This window comes from Scatophagus argus, chromosome 1, assembly GCF_020382885.2.
Source record: "Scatophagus argus isolate fScaArg1 chromosome 1, fScaArg1.pri, whole genome shotgun sequence".
In the NCBI taxonomy this organism is placed as follows: domain Eukaryota; kingdom Metazoa; phylum Chordata; class Actinopteri; family Scatophagidae; genus Scatophagus; species Scatophagus argus.
Genome location: NC_058493.1, coordinates 9,663,743 through 9,683,948, shown reverse-complemented (window position 1 = coordinate 9,683,948; position 20,206 = coordinate 9,663,743). Strand labels below are relative to the sequence as shown.

Below are 20,206 nucleotides of genomic sequence, written 5' to 3'. Positions count from 1 at the left end.
ACTGGGGCTACATGGAAAACTAAAAGACCTCCTTTAGTTTTATTACTTAACTTTGTTTTAAGATTGTGCTTAAAAGACCAAGTTAGTAAAACTTTTAAACTCAATTACATTTTGGATTGATATATTGTACTTTTACTTGTTACATGTAAAACGATGCAATATTATTTAATATTTCACAAGAATCACAATTTGAAAAATAAATAAAAGTTTGTGTAGTAGAACGTTTGTATTTTTGTTCTTTCCTACACGCCTAACATCTCATGACCCCTCAGACTAACCTCGTGACAGGTTATAAGGTTGGAATCCCCAAGTAAAACTACCTAACTGCACATAAAGTAGTTAAAACTGGCACCTTGTTGACACAACAATAAAAATGCTGCTTACACACTGACAGATCAGCATTTATCATGTTAGAAATCATAATATTTCTGCCACATGGCCAGTTTATATATATATATTTTTTTGCAAATAAAGTACTTTTGATACAGAAGGTGAGGACATAGACACAGTGCTGCTGTTTCGGCTCCAACCACCAGGGCTCCCCTACACCTCCACACAAGTCCAGCGTGAACTCGTCGGCCTTGAGCTCAATGATGCGTTTCCCCGAACCCAAAACCCATGGAAATGATTATTCCAAATGACAACCACCGTTGTTATCTTGGCTTCTGCACTTCTGTTTGTTACAGGGCTATGGCTGAGTCTTAAAATGACAGCCAAATTGCACCGTTGCATGACAGCTGGGTAAACTGTGGCTTTAACCTCAGACCCGTGGAAGACAATGGGCTGTAGCTTCACTTCCTCTGGGTCTGGTGCTTATGCTCCACTATGGGTAGTCAATTGATGCTCCTGTGTCGCATCAAAGTCCACATGAAAGACATTATTAATTCTCTACTTTTTCATACAGTCCATTTGAACCACATGCTGAATCCCGGGAATACAGTTCAGGTAGGATGAACATACAGTATATGTGTAAGGGTGAGAAACAGCGTTTCCATGGAAACTGACCAAGGGGACGAAAGAGATGCATGTTTGCTCCGCTCATCCCTGTCAACGCTGACAGATCACAACATGAAGACGCAGCCAATTGCTCTCTTTCCCTCCTTCACTTTCACTTTTGCTCGTACTCTTTGCATATGTCCATCCCTTCCTCTTTTTTTCTCCAACTGACCTTTTCTTTTGATCTTTCCATCTCGCACACTCCAGTCCTGCCTCTCTAAGTCTAGCTGTCTTTTTCACTGAGCATTTGGACGACGACAGAAAAAGATATTGGAAAATGGACTGTGGAGGAATGTTTACTCATCTGGTGGCAGAACAAATGATGGCGAGATGGAAAGAGTAACAGCTGTGGTCTGTTATCTCTGTTATCATCATGACCCTGTAACAAAATTGTTGCAAAACTGTTAAATTTTACCCATTTACATGAAAGCATATACAAATTGTATTAAAAAAGGTACTTTTTTTTATGACATTTTATGACTTTCTTTTGGTCCACCGGTGATCTAAACACACAAGCCCGACAGGAGTATCTCCTATTGTGGCATAAGGATGAATGTTGCTATCTTGGTTTTTCCACACAGTCCATCTCTCAGTGTATCCACAGCCCACTCAGCCATCCGCCTGACCTCAGCTCTTCACATTTTCTCCATTCTCCCAGTGCCCACGCTAATTTCTACACTTCCTCAGATTCAGCACAACCAGTGCTTTATTTGACCTTAATTAAACCCTTTTTTCCCCTCTCCACCTCCCAGTAAGGGTTGAGTGGCTATTCTCAGTGCAGCTCACCGCATCAACCTTCCCTGTCAGAGCTGAGATTTTGCCACAGGCACAGTGCATAGATCTATAAGAAGAACATCAACCTGAAAAGAGAGCCTCCAAACTTACCAAAACCTCATCATTTCACTCAAATGGACTCATGTCTGCATTGACTGCCTGCCATCTCACACAACACCAGCTTTAAACTGTTTGTAGAATTACGTTTTAAGGGTGACTTTCAACAGGAGTGATCTCAACTCATTACCCTTTCATTCTCTGGTGCACACAGTGTGAGACAGGGCCGACAGGAGATTGACGAGAGGATTGGCCCGGAGGAGAACAAAAGCTCTGAGGTGCAGCTTAAGAGAGATGAGAGGGCGAACACACACACAAACACACGTGCTTACACATACACACACAAAGACATATGTACATGTGCAGGGGCATCTGCGTGCGTTATCAGTATTGTTGCTTGTAAAGCGCAGCAAATGGAATCTGTGTATCAGATTGAACTGTCAGTCAGATGGTGACTGATGGCTCAAAGACCTGCCCCCTTCAGACACATACAGCTTTGCTTTAGAGAGTGTGACAGAGGGAGCTGATTGGGTAGGACACATATAAACATAGAGGTTAAGGTGACATTTCATGATTATACAGCATCTACAACATAAAGTGCTGCAAAGCAGCATGTAACAAGATAGAATAATGCCTTAAGAACAGGAATAGGAGGAGGCTTAAAGTGACCATCAATCACCCCAAAATGTATCTTACATAAGAAAACTTTATAAAATCAAACTGTAAACTTTTCCAGGGTGTAAGGGTCACAATTTAAACAAGAGAGAAATGTCAGAAAGGTAGCACAATAAAGTGCTCCACTGAGACAACCTACTCCTACTCCCCCTCTGCACACACAGCAAATTTTCTCTAATTAAGCTGGATAATTAATTCTCATTTGCTAATTGTACTCCTATCAAAAAGGATGACTAGTCTGAGGGGTGAAGTGTTCCATTGACCACTGTACTGTGAGGTGAAAATTAACTTTTTCAGCTAGGACGTGTGAGATGATTAACAGGTCTGCATCTCATTAGAATGCACGGCACACTGAAAATAGCACTCAGCGTGTGCTGATACCCTGGGAACTCATTGCTTTAAAAATCACTCACTTTTATGTTGATATTAATTACGTGCATCGGGATCTCAAATAATGATTTGCTGGATACCTTTTAAGAATTTTTTTTTTCTTTTTTTTGAGTTTCTGCCATCTAGGAATATGCTTTTGCTTTATTATAAATCTCAAAATGAAACTCTAATTAGGTTTTCCAAGACAAAGGAATGACCCTCCAAAGTGTCAGCTAGTGAATCTATTTAAAATTAAATCCCGATATCGTTTAATTACTTTGTGTTTTCTTGTTGTTTTTTTTTAAGTCTTGTTAGATTAGAGAAGGGAGAAGGTAAGAGAAATGCTTCAAAGTGTGGATAATTAATTCATGGAAAACAAAAAACAAAGGCAAAAAGCTCTTCATTATACTTAGACAAAAGTGCCCTCCATTTATATGTAGATGTAATATCTACCCTGTCAAGCTGCATTTAAATTTTGATAATAAGGTTGAATGGATGTGGCAGATTTCCCTGACCTGCAATGGATATAGTTTTTTTCCTGGTCTACATTACAGCAAAAGACAAGAGGCTTTGCAAACACATACACAGACTTTAGCTCCTTATACTGGCTGAGACAGTCTGGAGTATGTAAGCAATCCTGCATATGTACAAATGACTAATGTCTGACTGTGTGTGACTGAGGGTTTGCCCGTACGTTGAGGTCAAGAGAGTGCATTGTAACTGTATTCACAGGAGTCAGCGAGGTCGTCATCCCCCCATGTCTGCCACATTGACCTTTGACCCCAAAGATGTAGACTGGGGCCATACTGGCTCAGACAGAGGTAGGATCACTTTACAGCTGAATGCCGATCTTAAACCTCACTCATATCACAGAGAGGGCCAGGACCTTTCCCATGGATTTATGGACATAAATCAACTCCTTGCCCTGTCCTCTCCTACACCACGCAGCGGTTTCCTCTTACATGGTCCCGCTCTAAGTCTTCCCGCTCTGCCAGGGGAAATCCCATTCCTGGCATTAGTTCTGCTGCACGCCCTTCTTTTCACTGAGTAATTACAGCAGTCAGAGTGTCACTGTGCAAGGGCTTCAAAAATCAACTAACAGCGCTATTGGTTGATAATAGATGAATTAATGGCAAATATGGCTAAACCCGAGGTGAAAAGACTCAAGTCAAAAACTGATATCGCCTGAAATTAGTTTGATTTTTCAATTCATGTAAGCCACTTGCAGAGACCAGCAGGCTAGCGGGACATCTGGGATGCTTATGAGTATGTTGACAAGAGGAAATGGGGGCCACAGCGAATGGCAATTACGCAAACACAAGGCAGTTCAGCACAATTAAAACTAATGAGCCTTCAGCCCTAAAACCTGCACACGAATTAGTGATTTTCTGCCACATGTAATCCAGATGGAAACCTGCAGTCATTACTGAGCTAATACCTAAAGTCATATTATACAGTGCTTCTAAAAGCTAAAGGATCTGTGGTCTTTCACTAAGTTATCACTGACTAGTTAAGTAAAGTAAGTGGACACTTCCTCATATAGGAAACCATTTTAGTTGCAAGCCAAATACAGAGACATTTGTAGCCAGTTATATGTGTTTTGGTTTGGAATTCCTCAAAAATGGAAATGGTGAAGTGTTAAATGCTACCGATTTAATTATCACATACACACTCTTCATCACTCATAAAAACAGAGAGACAAAAAGGTATATAACCACACTGAAGGAAGTGGATGATGGACAGATGAATGATGGGTTAATGGATTGACAATGAGGAAGGGGGTGGGATAGGAGAGTGGGGGATTCATGGGAATGACGTCAGACAAAGTGAACACCAACACCCACCATGGTGGTGCTGGTCACAGCTCATCTGTCCTGGTGAGGGCTGAGCTGTCTGGGAGGGAGACTCCAGCTCCTCCACCACGGGAGGGCTGGTGTTGAGCTGCCCAACAGGAGGGGGCCACGGTAGGTCCTTGATCACTTTAATCTCTACTGCAAATGTCGCCCAAGTCACCAGAGGAGAGATGGAGGGGAGAAAAGGAAAGCAACAAGAGGCATGAATGACCCATAAAGGGAGTGAGGAAGGGGGAGAAATGACAGAAAACAGAGAGGGAAAAAGAGAAAAAGAAGAACGGGTACGTGAAAAACAGGTAAGAGCAGAAGATGCCCCCATTATGGTGGAGAGCTGGTTTATTTTGTGATCCGAGGATCATCAGTAGAGCTGTGGACTAGAAAAGGAAAGGAATGCAACAGGACTGAAAAAGAAGTGAGGTTAGTTTAACAGAAAGTAGGATTGGGTTCTGATAGTGGGCGCCATTTTGGATAAAATAGCTGTATTTCTAACAAAAATATTGTCAATGGGTCAAAGCGCATAAAAGCGCAACCTTAATAAGGGATTTGGAAGGATTCAGATTCAAAAAGCAAATAACATACTGGATTTGAATTCTCTGAAATGCTATCGAACCCCAACCCTACTTGAAAGGTTAGCCCTGTCAATCCAGATAGGAACACAGACTGTTTAACTTACACTATATAGACAAAGCTACTCGGACATATCTCTTCATTATTGAATTCAGGTGTGGTATGGGGCTTTCAAGGGTTGGGCTTGGCCCCTTAATTCCAGTGAAGGGAGATCTTAATGCTTCAGCATATCAAAACATTTTGGACAATGTTATGCTTCCAGCTTTGTGACAACAGTTTGGGGAAGGCCCTTTTCTATTCCAGCATGACTGTGTCCCAGTGCACAAAGCAATGTTCATAAAGACATGGTTAGATGAGCTTGGTGAGGAAAAAGTTGACTGGCCCACACAGATCCCTGACCTCAACCCCATTCAACACCTTTGGGATGCACTGGAGAGGAGATTGTGAGCCAGGCCTTTTCGTCTAACAACAGTGCCCGACCTCACAGATGTTCTACTGCACAAATGGGCAAATTCTCACAGAAACACTTCAATATCTTGTGGAAAACCTTCCCAGAAAAATAGAACCTGATACAGCTGCAAAGAGGTGTCCAACTCTGTATTAATGTCTATTTATGTAGAATGCAATGTCATTAAAGCCCCTGCTGATGTAATGGTCAGATTTTCCAGTACTTTTGCCTATACAGTGTAGTCAACAGTCCTGAATCCCTACTTTTACAAAAATTCATGAATGATGTGATGTATGGCAGTCTTTGTTTAAGACGCAAGCCCAAGTAATTCTGTGAAAGTGGAGACAATAGAATAAAAAACTGCCTTGAGCTCAACTACAGATAATCACTGACACACTACTTCAGCATACACTCTGCTGTTATTCTTTGTATTGAGTTTGAGGAAAAGGCCGTCGGCCTCTATATTAAGATAAATAACAATGTGGACATATCATTCACTGGATGAATGTACCTCAGAGCAATGCATCATAGGAGTAGACACTCCCCAGGCTGTGCCCCTTAAGCAATGTATGCCTCAAGTCCGTGCAGGGTATTACAAGGGTAAATCGAGCACCTTTGCACAAACACATCTTTCAATGAGTGAAACTATTTGTTAAAGAGCTAAGCATACTTGACAAATGAGATAGCAAGGGGAAGGTTTTTGTTAGTGTTGGAAACAAAGATTAATAATGATGTGTGGTTTATAAACAGTAGCTTTGGAAAGCGACTGGAGGTATGATTCTGTTTTTGCATAAATCTTCCAACACAGGTCTGAGTGATGCTATTAAGAACAGCTTAATGTAACTGTCCATGGTTCTGGAGATGTTATGACAGCAGATGACACTAAGTATATGAAGCTAAAATGAGTGTGATATTGACTGTAACTTGTGGTAGACAACGCCCTCAAACATATTGAACTTTCAGATACAAGACTCCTTAAGGACGAAATCATGCAGGCGGTGCTCCTTTAATTAGCCCCAAAAGAACCAAAGGAAACACAACTCCATACAAAATAAAACAACAACAACACAATAAAAAAAACAACAACATTCAAACATACAATTAATTGTCAAGAAAAGTGGCAAATTGTTGATTTAACTTCAAAAGTAAAGGTTAGGTTGAAATGAACTGAAATTGGCAAAAAGACTTCAGTTCTACCGATCAAAGTCCTCTGAGATTAATGTGACAGAGCTATATTGCTGAAACCAGTCACATCAGTCATTTATGGGTGATGACAGCCGTATTTGACTCAGAAGATAGTGGGCGAACGAGAAGAGAAAAGCTGATAGACTGGCAGACGCAACTCAACCAGCAGATATTGAATAAAAGGCCACTTTGGAACATGTCAATAGGCTGTTGAAGACTTTCTTTTTTCAGTCTTATTTTTGTAGTTCGGGTCATCACTGCATTTGTTACAGTAATATTTACTGCACAGTAACTGAGGTGTTATTGTTATTAAGTCAATGCAAAGAAAAAAATAGAGCTGTTTTCATCAACCAATTGTGCGTCACTGTCTTGTTCTGGCTGGTAAGTGGGCTGGTTTTCACTGGGAGGCTCAGCATAATGTTATGGACTTGTCTGTCTTCCACCCTGCAAGGAATTGCAGGGATTGTGGTACAGGACGAGCTAATGAGAAGCAATATCTGCCAGCTAGATGAAACTGGAGAATATTCAATCCGACAAGCAATTAAATAGCCAGGCTTGCAATGTCAGGGGACTAATCTAGAGAAAGGTGGCTGGAAGGAGGAGCCGCTTGCTGTCGATCCTCATGGGAGAGGTGTGGGGCTGTGAAACAGTGGGTATGGAGAGTGGGGAATAGAGACAGAAGGTCACAAACTCTGGGAGATAACGTAACTTCCCCTACTTTAGGGTGAAGTAGGGAACTCTCTTCCTATGAGATTAAAAGCTTAATACTCATTTCACATTGCAGATTAGCATGTAATTGTTTGGGGAGCAGAAGACTGCCTACACTCTGCAGCATTGCTGTGAGGGTGAGGAGACGATTTTGGGCAAGTGTGGCTCCGATTCACTTGGCTGCACAGCTGAATAATAACATGTAGCACTGTGAAAATTGAGGTAAACTGAATTCAACAGTCAGGTGTTTTTTGTTTACTTTTTTTAAACAGTGGGTGTCTAAAATCTCCCTCACCTTCTAATGTATTCAAAAATGCTGCCAGTCCCAAGGCCCTCTTGAATAATCATTGCTGCCATGTTGGCACACAGATGAGTGCATCTTTGCACCTTGTAGCATTCTTCAGTGACAAATTCGAATTCAAGACTAAGGTGACGACAGCGGTTGCCTTCACACACTAGAGCTGATTTACACATCAACCCAGAAGGCTCATCACACTACCACATGCACTTTCACATAACTGCCCCCATCACATTGCCCTCTGTACACACTGATACACACAGTGCTAAATAAACCTTACAGCTACACTGTCTGATACAGATGCCGACTGACTGTTGGCTCTGTGGATGGTAGTGTGTGTTAGCATTAACAGTTCAAGTGTTTTACAGACTTGAGGTGTGTACCGGATAGAAAAACACTCACTGTGATGTCTGGATAACGTCACTTTCCTTTGGTTATTTGATGATTATTTCGGTTAGTAAGCCTGCTCGTTGTAAAGCACTTTAGGCAAAGCAGCCCACATACACAATTATTTGTAATTAAAGGGAAAGTTTTGCTCTGAAATCTCATGAGGGATGAGTTGTTGCAGGAAGACAATAACGAAACTGTGAGTCAGAGTTGGAGAGAGTAGTGTGGAGTTTACTGAGAGGAGCTGCCAGCAAGAATACATTTCCAAAATCAGATTATGTAGCTGATTTTGACATTGAAGATTAGGAAATAACTACAAAAACTCAGCTCTCGCAAGATCTCAGAGTGAGACTTCCCATGGGCAAGGCTTGTGTTTCTGGTGAAACAAAAAGGATTTTACTCTTTAACAAAAAGGTCCCTCTATGTAGTGATCCTTTCCACAATGCTGTCAGACACTCCTCAGAATAACTTCTGAGTGACGAAGAAAAGCACTTTTACTGGACATAACTTTGACGGGTGAAGTTGTGCTGTAGCAAAAGCTACATGGCAGCCATGTTGCCGCTGTAGGTTGAACCAATTTCAAAACGTTTGGTAAATATGAATCATTTTCACACTAAAATATGTAAACGCAGAGCCCAGATTTAAATATACCAAAATTCCCATTTAATGATGGAATTGACTGAAGGAATATACAGATATTTCCAAAGGTTACTACATCTTTGTCCTGCATTTGGATCAATATGCCATCTCATATCTACATAATCCTCAATCCAATCAATGTGGACTTTCTGTTGACACAGGAATGGAGGCATAACGATCCTAAAGCAACAAAACACGTCACTCAAGTCAACTACATAAGGTCTGCCATTTTAGTACTTTTAAATGAAAATTTTTAAAACAACATCATGTGTCCATCACATGTCCTGCTTGATTTGGTGATGTTAGCAGGATGCAAAGTGGAGTGGAAGCTGCCAGGTTGAGCACCAGTCTGGGGGTGGGCATTCAGTAAGGCAGAGTGCTGAAAACTCTGCAGCTGATTAATTATTTGTTTCACAGCTATGTTGACATTACAGTACATCAAAAGAACCAGAGATTACTTGAACAATGGACAAGGGTCCATTGTTTGTTAAATTGGTATTTACCTTCCTTTTGTTCTTCCAGGAGCAGATCTATTTTTAATGCCAGGTATTTGTTTACCCAGGCTTTTCATTAGCCCATGGCACTTCATCACTGTAAACAGTGCAGCACCATAAATCACCAGCTATGCTTGTTTCCACCAACGCCATTTAATTTAGTTCTGCTTAATTTGGTTGGCTAATTGCATGCATATTCAAAACAAGCTGGAAGATTGCAATGTTTATGCTGCACATTATGAGCAGACGAGCTTGGAGCACAAAACCAGCCTCTTCCGAAGACGTGTTTGTTCCATCGGCACCCAAATCATTACAGATAACAACTGTGTAATGCTCAGAGGGAACTGAAATGCCACCTCATTATTCCCTGCATACTGTATCTGACATATTATACGGCTCTCTTTCAAAGAACAGATCTGTTTTGAAAGTCTGTATTTGCATTAAAAATGAAAGTGGCACAGCAAATAGATGATGGTGATGATGGAGATGCCTTTTCCCTTCTCTTCCATCACAACCGAGAAGGAGGAGATGTGTTTGTGACAGCCAGCCAGCAGGAGCTTCCAGGGAGGCTTGCTAGAGGAGAAATGCCTCTATACTTTGTGAGGGAGGGTTTACAGTGCTGTTGTGTGTGGCCAATGTGTGTGAGTGAAGATAAGACCTGTGGCAGCCCTAAGTGAAAGACGGCAGGACACATTTGAGGCTCATAAAGGAGGACTGTCAGAAGGTTATCAGCAGGGTGTTGCAGCAGAGGCCAGGAGGACGCAACGGAGCTGAGGAGTGACAGGCATTGCGGGGGAAACTGGATCAGTTGAGCAGAGAGAGACAGAACCATGACCCCCACACCAACCCCCCCCTCAAAAAAAAAACACAGCTGGCTTTGACCCCAGTGGAAATAACCAGCGCAGGACTGTAACTGAATCAATTATTTATTTTAGGACATTAAACTTGAGCCTCAGATTTCTGGGTCATTAAGCCCATGAAGATTCATTAAAAAACCATAAAGCTCCTCAAGACCTGAGGGAGCAAGCGACAGCACATTCTCTTATCTCCTGTGTTAAACACATGGTACCCTGCTGGCCAGGAGCCAAGAGAAAGGAGTTAGTAGCAGGTAACAGAGGGCAAGGAGATTAAGTAACAATGACTCCTGTTGGCTCTCCTGCTGTGATGGGGCTCAGATTTCCGATGGCGGCGTGTCCATGTCTGGGTGTGTGAGTGAACACGCCAAATGCAAACTCAAAGCATACGGGCTTACACTGATGGACATATGAGCACACTTTTGGTTGCCCTCACACAGACTTCTTCATATGGTCAAATTCTAATGTGTCTCCCTCACTCTTCACCTTCAGGCTCATCCATCACTTACTGAGCCATGGCTGAGGTTGTGGCGAGTCTAGAGTGTGTGTGTGTGTGTGTGTGTGTGTGTGTGTGTGTGTGTGTGTGTGTGTGTGTGTGTGTGTGTGTGTGTGTGTGTGTGTGTGTGTGGTAGGGCAGGGTGGGAGGGGGGTCAGTAAGGATGAGTGATTAACCAAACCACAAGTACACAGCCTCCAAACACCCTAACAAGGTAGGGAATTTACATTCCATTGCATACCTGTCAGGAGATAGGCCAGCAGTGAATAATAACACCAGGCCAAGTGTTGTGAGGAAGCAAGCATACAGGCAGTGATAGGGACAGCTGCGGGAAAGGGCTGCAGAGGGGAGCATTACTCCTTTCCCTATCATTAATGAAGACAAATAGTCTGTTACGCAGATAGTATTATAATATTATACCATGGTGGGAGGGCGTAGGCACTAGTACTTATTTAATCCCACCCAACCCCACCTCTTTTTTTTTTTTAAAAAAAGAAACAAACAAAAAACCATCCACTTAATGGTTTAGTAAGGTTGTGCATATTTTTTCATTATTTGTTAATACTTTGTTTGTAGACACTTTCATTTCCCACATAATTGCTGGAATATAAACTGCAACTGTTTTGATGAGCACAGAAAAGTACCCCTGAAATCCAAATTGTGCACAGTATCATTAGTAATTGACATTTCACAGCCAGCCATAGTGCTTCAGTGACTACAGAAACATAACTGAGGAAAATTGCTAGCTAGAAACCCAACAGCACATGCAGCTGTAGTTAGGCTGACTTTGTGGGTCGTCTGCCCACAGAGGTGATCAATTCAAGCCTGAAACAGCGACCTGATCCTTAATTAATTGTTGATTCAAGAGATAATGATGATAAGAAATAGCAACATCACCAAAATGGAGCTCAACAGGGCAAACATTTTGAGCAGTCAGATAATCACACCAGTTTTTATATCTAAATAGGTGGTTTATGTATGTTTACATCTTTCTTGATTATCTGACTATAGCAATGAAAGCCAGGCTGAAAAATATGAACTTCCTTTTAAAAGGAAATAAACTTTTAAAAACTTTCGTTCTTCATATATATCCACATTCTGATTTGTTTTCAATTTGCATCCTTGGTGTGGAGCCACAAATCCACACTTCTCCAGCAAAGTTAATTCACATCAAGCGTTTTTTCCGCTTACGCCAACAACTAAAACAAAAGGAAATGTACCTTCGATAAAACGCTGTTACCACCAAACCCACATGGCCTTGGTCTGAGAGACCTGAAATATCTGGTTACAGATTTAGCTAAAGAAAGTAAAATATAAAGTTAGACTTCAACGGCCATGAAATCCAATCCCAACCTGGATTCCACAACCTCTTGAGCAAACATGTCCACACGTCTCAAGCTCTAACTTACAGTACGCCCATGACCTTATGACTTGTCTAAAATTTCATAAAACCCAAGTAAGCCAACTTGAATGTGGATGCAGCACAATTCAAAACTGTCACCATGAGAAATGTGATTTTCAAGTTTTTATGGCATTAAAAAAATCGACTGGATCAAAATTTGTCCACATGATGTTGTGAAGCAGCTGTTCAGCTTCCCAGTTTGTACTCAACAGTTTCTATAAATGTTTGAGGGGTGGAACTCCGGGACAAAAGCAGGATAACCTGGCAACTTCTAACAACAGTCTCTAAAACAGGACCGGGAGGGATGAGACAGGCATGGCTGGTAAAGTGGGATTGCCAACAGTACTGAAGCACTGGCTCACAAGTGGGCTTAAATACTTATATAGTGTATAATTTCTTGACATTGTAGGTAAGCTGGTTGCAAAGATCTGAGCCTTGGATGCAGGCACATAAGCTCAAGCCTTGAAAGGTGGGAAACTTTCTCTAAGCCCCTTGATGTCTGGATCAAGGACAGTCTATGCCAACACCTGCAAGAGAAACAAGCCTGTGTTGACAAGGCTTGTCCTAGGGATGTCTTTCTCATCATTCTTCCTTTTTCTGTCTTCCAAATAGTGAGGAATTATGTCTGTCTGAATTAAACATAACACTGAATGAAAATGTGTAATAAATCAAAGTACTTTTTTTTGGAGCTTCAGCTTTCAGCTTCGAAGGCGTATCTCTCCAATTCCCAGCCAACACTTTGACACCCAATATAAATTAAATTAATCATCATCAGAAGAGGGACACTGTCTGTAAAGGAGGGAGTTAGTAAGAAGGAAGTTAGTAAATAGCTTCCTACACAAACTCTTCTGAGTGCTGCTTGAAGGAAAAATAATGAGGGAGAGAAGGAAAGTGATTAAGAATGCAGCATCCCTTATTTAACTGAGCACTGGCAGAGTGTGACTTCGATGAAGACCTTGGTGCCAAGAATACACAAAAGTAATGAGGAAACAGAAATGAAGTGACGGAAGCTTTTGGTCAAAAGTTGATGAACGACTGAACATGTCTAAAATTCTTCAAAACAATCCATTCATCCATTTTAAGTAGTCTTAGTACCGCTAAGTCAGGAGTGATGGGCATCTTAAGCAAATTCCATATTCATGTACTTGTATTTAACTATTAGAAATTATGCAAGTACATGCATAAGAAAATATGAATACAAATACAAATATGATCCCAAATGCACACTCAAGGAAAAAAATGAGGGTAGGGACTGGAGTTAGCAACACATGTTCTCCACTGTCGTAGCTGTTGTTTGCATTGATGATAGCTTTTACTTAGGCTCAACAAACAGGGTTAAGTGGATTTCCAGCCACCAGTACTGTGATGAGCTGGTTTATCGTCTCTGCTCTGGTGGCATCACATCAACATGCTAACACTGCTAGCTTATGGGCTGTTTTTTCTCCGTGTGCTTAATGCACAAAGGGTTAATCATCAAACCAGTTTAAATGTAATGCTACATCGCTGCACATTTCACATCACATTTCATTTACTTTACTTTGTCAAAATACTCCCAAAGAACCACTCTCATATCTGCTGGTTCGCATGATGTCTGACTACCAGTTCTGTCAGGAAGAGTGTATTCAAACTGAATTCAGGGACAACCCTGCTGATAGCAGCCAAAGGCCTGGCTGACATGAGAAAGGCTAAGGGGCATGCAAGCAAATGCTAGTTGTTCGATATTTGCCTTTAAACAATTGTCCCTTTTGACTGCAACTGTGTTGCGTTTTAGAATGTACTTTCCTTTTACCATGCAAAATCTGTGATCTGTCTACAGATATCTCTTCAAGTCCCGAGTGAGTCCAGGCATCAGCAGCAGAGATTATCTCTCTTTCATCCTCTCTATCTCTAATCAATTTTCTTTTATTTAAAATGCCATGTAAATGAAATGCAGTGCTTCAAAGGCAAACTGGAGGGAAATTAAAAGATAAATACCGTAGAAAAATCTATGAAAATAAAAATAAAAGCATATAGTATGATTATATCATAATGAAGAAATGTCCATTATTTTCATATTGCTCCGAGTGATTAGATTTACCTTTGTAAAAAGCTCAATTTGTCTTTCAGTTGAAGAAAAAGTATTTTCCCAACTTCATACCACAATGAGCCTTGGGGCCATGATTTCTTTGATTCTGCTGTAAGTAAAAAAGGAATACCTCATTCATCGATGATTAACTCATTCTGATGTTATTGTGTGAGATACACTTTCACACTCAACAATTCAGGAATATTCAGTCAGTACTGTGTACAAGTACAATATCTTGATGGTAAAAGTCCACCTAAGCTAGAATCTAATGAAACATAGTTATTTAAAAGTTTCTGAAAGCACTGGAGTAAATGCCAGCTCAATGTATTCACTGATTAGTTGCTCTGTTTGTTGTGTTGTGTCTTTTTAAGCAGAAAGGGAACACAGTGTAAGCTTGTACATCACTTAACAATGAGTCACCTATAGGTTCGTACGTACGACATCCCTGTAGAGAGGAAATATAATTCTTTAGTGGTTTTCTAACTTAAGTGTTAATTATTCTCTTTCCATAGCACTGCATGAGGTGGAGGAATAATTAACATACATTCACTTACTCCAACCTGTACACCAGGTATTCAATCTTTGTAGCACCAGCAAGGGTTACACTTACTGCACTTTTTACATTCATGTGTCCACTGAAAGGCTGATTTGAACAGTATTTCTACAGTTGCTGTGCCTTTTTTTAAGTCCACTTCAAGCAGCAGGCAGTCACACTATCAGCATCCTGATAATGTCATTCAAATCAAGAAAATTTCCATGCAAGGTGATTTGCATTTCACTGTAAGCAGATGACCTTTTTATAACATACTGGGACATTTGATTTTGAGACTTAAGGGCTTGCATGTTAATTTTTGCAGTGGTAGGCAAATCTTGCAAAACATGGTTTTAACGTCAATTTCTCATGACTTTTTTAATCTTTGTACTGAGGAATTAAGTAAGAAATAAATTCCAAACTGCCGAGATTTAGTGCAACCCATAAAGTTCAGGCATCAAAGTCTAAGATGAATAAACAGAAAGACAAGAGACACTCCCCAGCCCCGTCTCCAGTGGTACCTGTGAGAGATTTAGAGGTGCAGTCCTTTCTTCCGTGGGGACCTGATCCAGTGTCACTTACAGAGCCCTCGTTGCTAATGCAGTCATAACAAAGCAGAGCTGTTCAAGGATAAAAAAAGAAAAAAATATAAAGACAAAAGGGGCGATGAAAAATAGAGTCAAAGGTTGCAGATTTTCTTCAGTTAAAAGGTTTGGCTTTTTCTTTTTTTAAAAAAAATTGGGTTGCATATTTATATTCCAAAGCCATATTCTTTCCAGGAACAGCCCTGTTTGATGTTATGGCTGAGTTAGCCATGCTGAAGCTCTCAAACCACAGCAACTACCTGCACCTACATGTACTTGCATAACTAATCATGCCCTCTCGAGCAGCAAAGGTATCATCTAAGTATAAACAGGAAGCAGATGGATCAAAACAGCAAACAGCAGACTGGACACCTGCAAGTGAACTTAGAGGGTGCTTTAACAGAGGAGGGAAAAAGAAGTGTTAACAGAGAGTTCAAAGCGACAGCAGCAGCAGCAGCAATAGCACCAGCAGCACCCTAAAAACCAGACAGAAGCCAAAGTCCAATTTGTTAAAGCTGGAAAAACAGACACCTGGATTAGTTAAGCAGAAGAGAAATAATTTCAGATTTTATGGTGTTGAGGGCTTGAAATTTAAACAAGACAACCCTTATAGAAATGCTATCATGCATGGCCTGGATTAGTTTGCATGGTCAGATTCACTGTCTGAGCTTTTGACATCTGCACTAACAGTATGGAACAGGACTTTGCAATGTTTTACATTAAAATATGTTAGAAAAAATGTCTTTCAATCTTAATTAAGACAGGAAGCCAAGAAGCAGAATGACATCATCTGCCTGTTTCAAGAACAAATGTATTTCTGTAATAATTCCACAATTATTCTATGCAGTACGTTACTGATTTGTTATATAGCAAAAGCTATATAGCTACTTCTCCTTGTGTCATATATTATGTTAATGGCATAAGCGCATAAGTTCATTCTAATGTCTTTGTGCACTGGCTGTCATACCTGCAAAAGCTTTGGAAATCCTCTCTTTCTTCCACTCCCAGGGCTGGTCGTACTCCTCAGGGGGTCGCTCATCATCCTGGGGCAGTCGGCTTTCCCTGGGGCAGCGCAAGCGCTCGGGGTCGGAGTCTCCACCATTCTCGGCTGGCTCATATGGCGTGTCGTACAGAGGCAGCTGCCTCACCAATCCTTCCTTAGGTCCTCGTCCACCAGATCGTATTTCTACAAACAGAGAGAAAGACCGGCCGTTAAGGCTAGGTTTATGAAATAAAACTTTATAGATGGAAACAGCTCAGTGAGGCAGAACACCATCAGCAAAAATGAGAAAAATAAGGATTTACGACCGCAGATGCAAGTACAAAACGTTGAGGCAACAAATTTTGTAAAGCCTGACTTGCCCATATTTCAAATGATTTGACTGGGAGACAAAATAGCCACATATTGAAAGTTTTAGCTACTCGCGTCATTTTTCTCATATGGCTGCTATCAAAGCTAATAAGGCCATCAGTTTGTAAGCTAAAGTGCACTAAAAACACTGCCTAACGCTGAATTTATTTTATTCTATTTTAAAATGAAAAAGCCGCTGAAAACCCAAAAACACTGACAGTTTTTATGGCTGGCAACGAACAATTTCTAGACATTAAAGAAGAAACTCACAATTTGGGTAAAAAAAACAGAGACAGAAAGTTTAGGTTGTGATGACACAACTAAAAAGCAAACATGACCTTAACACAGCCTCAACTGATAACAAGAAACTGCCAGACTTAGTGATGATAACATGGCTACGGACGCTATGGATATCACATGCACAAGTTCACGTGACTCTCAGGAACAAAAATGTGTGCTGGAGGATATCCCTTACTCTCATTTTATATCTCAAGTGTAAATCCTGCACCAGCATTAGTCAGGAAGAAAGATTCTGCATGTTGATAGGATGTGTGAGTGGTAAAGAATGGGCCTCTTTACAGGTAGTGAATGATGGTGACAGTTACTGCTGAACTGATGACAGAAGTGGGAAATAGAATAGAGACTTGAAATAAGGGAAAATGAGCAGAGGGGAGCCCGGGAGGCTGAGCACCTGTGTAGCGTCCCTGAGTACAGCAAAATCACACAAGAGTTCTGACCAGCCTTGCCCTAGGCTGCACATGCCTGATCTGTCAGAACAGAAGAACAGAGAAAGGAAAAGAGAAAGCTCTGATTTCATTTTCCACCATGTTGTTTCGAGGTTTCCCCTTCCTGCCAGAAAATTAATTTCAGTTAACTCCTAACAAATGGAACTCTCCCTAAATGTTACAGTATTCATTACAGCCAATACTCAGCAGTAATATTTTGTATAAAGATAAAGTAAAACACCACTGTTTTTTTTAACAAACAGTACAAGATGTTGCCTGAGTATGACTTTCTCTATATAAATGTTGCCCCTAAGGTGCAGAATCATGAAGCTAGTGCATATATTCATGTTTTTATTTTTACATTCATGTTGCAAATCCAGTTAACGTTGCCTGACCTAAACTAAGATGCATGCACACCCTTTTATTGTGCATGTAAGAAGGTGAAACAGACCTGACTCCTAATGAAGCATCCTGCCCTTGAGAACTCTCCTCTTCTCCCTTTTCCTCCACCTCCTCCTCCCTTGTCCAATCTCTCTCTACTCATATGAAGTTGTTAGCAGCCTGCACCCTTCCTTCTGGGCCACATGAAGCTGTTAGTGGCCAGCACCACCACAGAGTAATGCAATGTGAAGAGAATGAAATATTATGCCACACGACTGCATAATTGCCTCTTAGCCCAAGGGAGCTCTTGCGGAAAAATGAGCAATGCGTTGAGCCTAATGGAGCTACCCACTGGTGGTGGTGGAAGTGAAGGGGTGGAGTGAGGTGAGGCTGCCAGGTTCCGTATCTCAGCGTAATCCCGCATTAGGCAAACTCACACACTTTGATCTAGCAGTTAAAAGACTTGGTATTATGAGATCCCGGCATGATTAGGTCTTGCCTCCCCTGCAGAAGAACAAACAGCTCTAGCAGAGGGTGAAAGAGGGGGTTGAACGAGACTGGGAGGGGAGGAGTGTATTACTGGTGGGGTGGTGTGTAAATCTTGGGGGAACAACCCTATAATTGGAGGCATGCTACCTTCGATAAACTGATGTGCTGATTTGAGAGCCCTTGCTAGCTTCGAAGAGTGAAGCTTGGTGCATGGAGATAGGAGTCTTGTTGACCTTCCTCCCACTGTCATCTTCAGTTTCTTCCTTCCACCCACTTTTCCTTCCTTGTTTCCTTTCATCCTTTCCTCATTTCTGTCAGCTCCTGTTTGGGCTTGTTTGGTTAAATGGGTGGGGATGGGTCTGTCTAGGCAAATTACAGTGATTGTCCTGATGGTGGAGTTGTATGTTGTAACACAGCTGCAGTCTATCTCCTGTGTTTGACCTCTCCCTTTAGGGTCAGAGGTCAACCACCACACCCTCCCTTGATGTACCTTGTACCTCCTCCTTTGCGGATGTAAGAGTTCCTGTCCAAATGCCACACTTCCTCTTTTATTTTTTGCCCCTTACCTACTTGACCTTTACAACCCCTACTTTAAAAACCTGAATAACTTGCAATACTTGATTTATTTTCCCATTTGTACAGATTCACTTAAAAAGGTGAATAAAAAGTAGAAATTATATCTCTGCAGCTACAAAGAATGTGTTGTTGTTCCTAATTTTTGAGTATTTTAAGAAACAAACTTCTAGGAAGTGTGCCGCACTCAGCAGGGTTTCACCAGTCATGCAGTAGCAGCAGCAGCACTGACCACAACCATATATTTAGTGCCACTAAAAAGATGTGTGGAGGGACAACAGAGTGTACTGCTGAGAACCAAACTGCTGCATACGAACCATAAACCATTTTTCCCTAATGAGAAAAGACATGGATACTGACTTCAGCAGCGTTCAGCAGCAGCACCAATCAGTTGAATGTAGGGCTCCACATGCGAGTAAAACATCCAAAGCAGTGAGGAGAAACACTGAGCTTTTGAAACAAATGACAGATCCAGTTTTTTAAGTTCATGAACTAGAGAGATTAATCCTATGGGAGAAAGAGGAACATATTCCTTGCACTAAATCCAGGGAGGCTCCTGTTCCACTTACTACAGGAGGAGCCCTCTGGGTATATGATCATGGTGGTGCATGGCAGGCAAAGAGCTCTGGATTAAATCAAATAACATTAACTGCAACCAACCTGGCAGCCGCATCCTGCTGCACATAAAGCACTGACCAAGCCATTTAGCCCTCATCATCCAGATCGCTCCTGTCTGATTCGTCCTCCTTCTCCATTATTGCCGACCAGTAAAAGTGATTGCATTTGCAAGAAAGTAGCAGACAACTGCATAACAGCGCATTTATTGCAAGGCTAAAGCTTCAAATATGTAAAGGAAAAACACATTTATCTGCCTCTCCAGGCGACACCCGCATACTCTTATTGAGCCAGAGAGATTCTGCTGCTGTGAAGCACTTGCAGGAGCACAGTGATTATATAGATTTGACTGAGGGGATCTCTTGTGCACTAGGAAAGGATTAAATACCATTGACTTTACACCCCAGGAAAACAATGGCCAGAAAATACCCAGGCTTCAAGGATTTGCTCTGCCTGCTCCACCAGTTAAGTCAAGATATAGTGACCCTGCGTATCTATTATCATTTCAGAGAGCCTGGTTATTAACAAGGTGGATTTCAACGAAATGCATCTGAAGTAAACATAGCCATCTGTGACACTGGCCGAGCTACAGTTATGCCATGCCAAAGACACACAGTAAAGCTCCAGCGCAGAGTAACAAAGCCACTGCAGCTGGACTCTCGAGATTTCACCTTTGATTTTTTTCTATT

The 20,206-nt window shown here is 41.3% G+C and overlaps 1 protein-coding gene across 4 annotated transcripts in view; it reads right to left on the bottom strand.

Moving 5' to 3' along the window:
• zgc:158464 (uncharacterized protein LOC791139 homolog) overlaps positions 1-20,206 on the bottom strand; it is a 93,776-nt gene that overhangs the window by 13,110 nt on the left and 60,460 nt on the right. The window contains exons 3-5 of one of the 4 annotated variants that reach the window (XM_046374837.1): positions 16,351-16,569; positions 15,321-15,419; positions 4,716-4,862 (exon numbers count right to left, since the gene is read on the bottom strand). In XM_046374837.1, coding sequence (XP_046230793.1) covers positions 4,716-4,862; positions 15,321-15,419; positions 16,351-16,569 — 465 coding nt within the window. The remainder of the gene's footprint in view (positions 1-4,715; positions 4,863-15,320; positions 15,420-16,350; positions 16,570-20,206) is intronic. The other 3 variants (XM_046374914.1, XM_046375000.1, XM_046375083.1) reach the window with 3 other exon arrangements.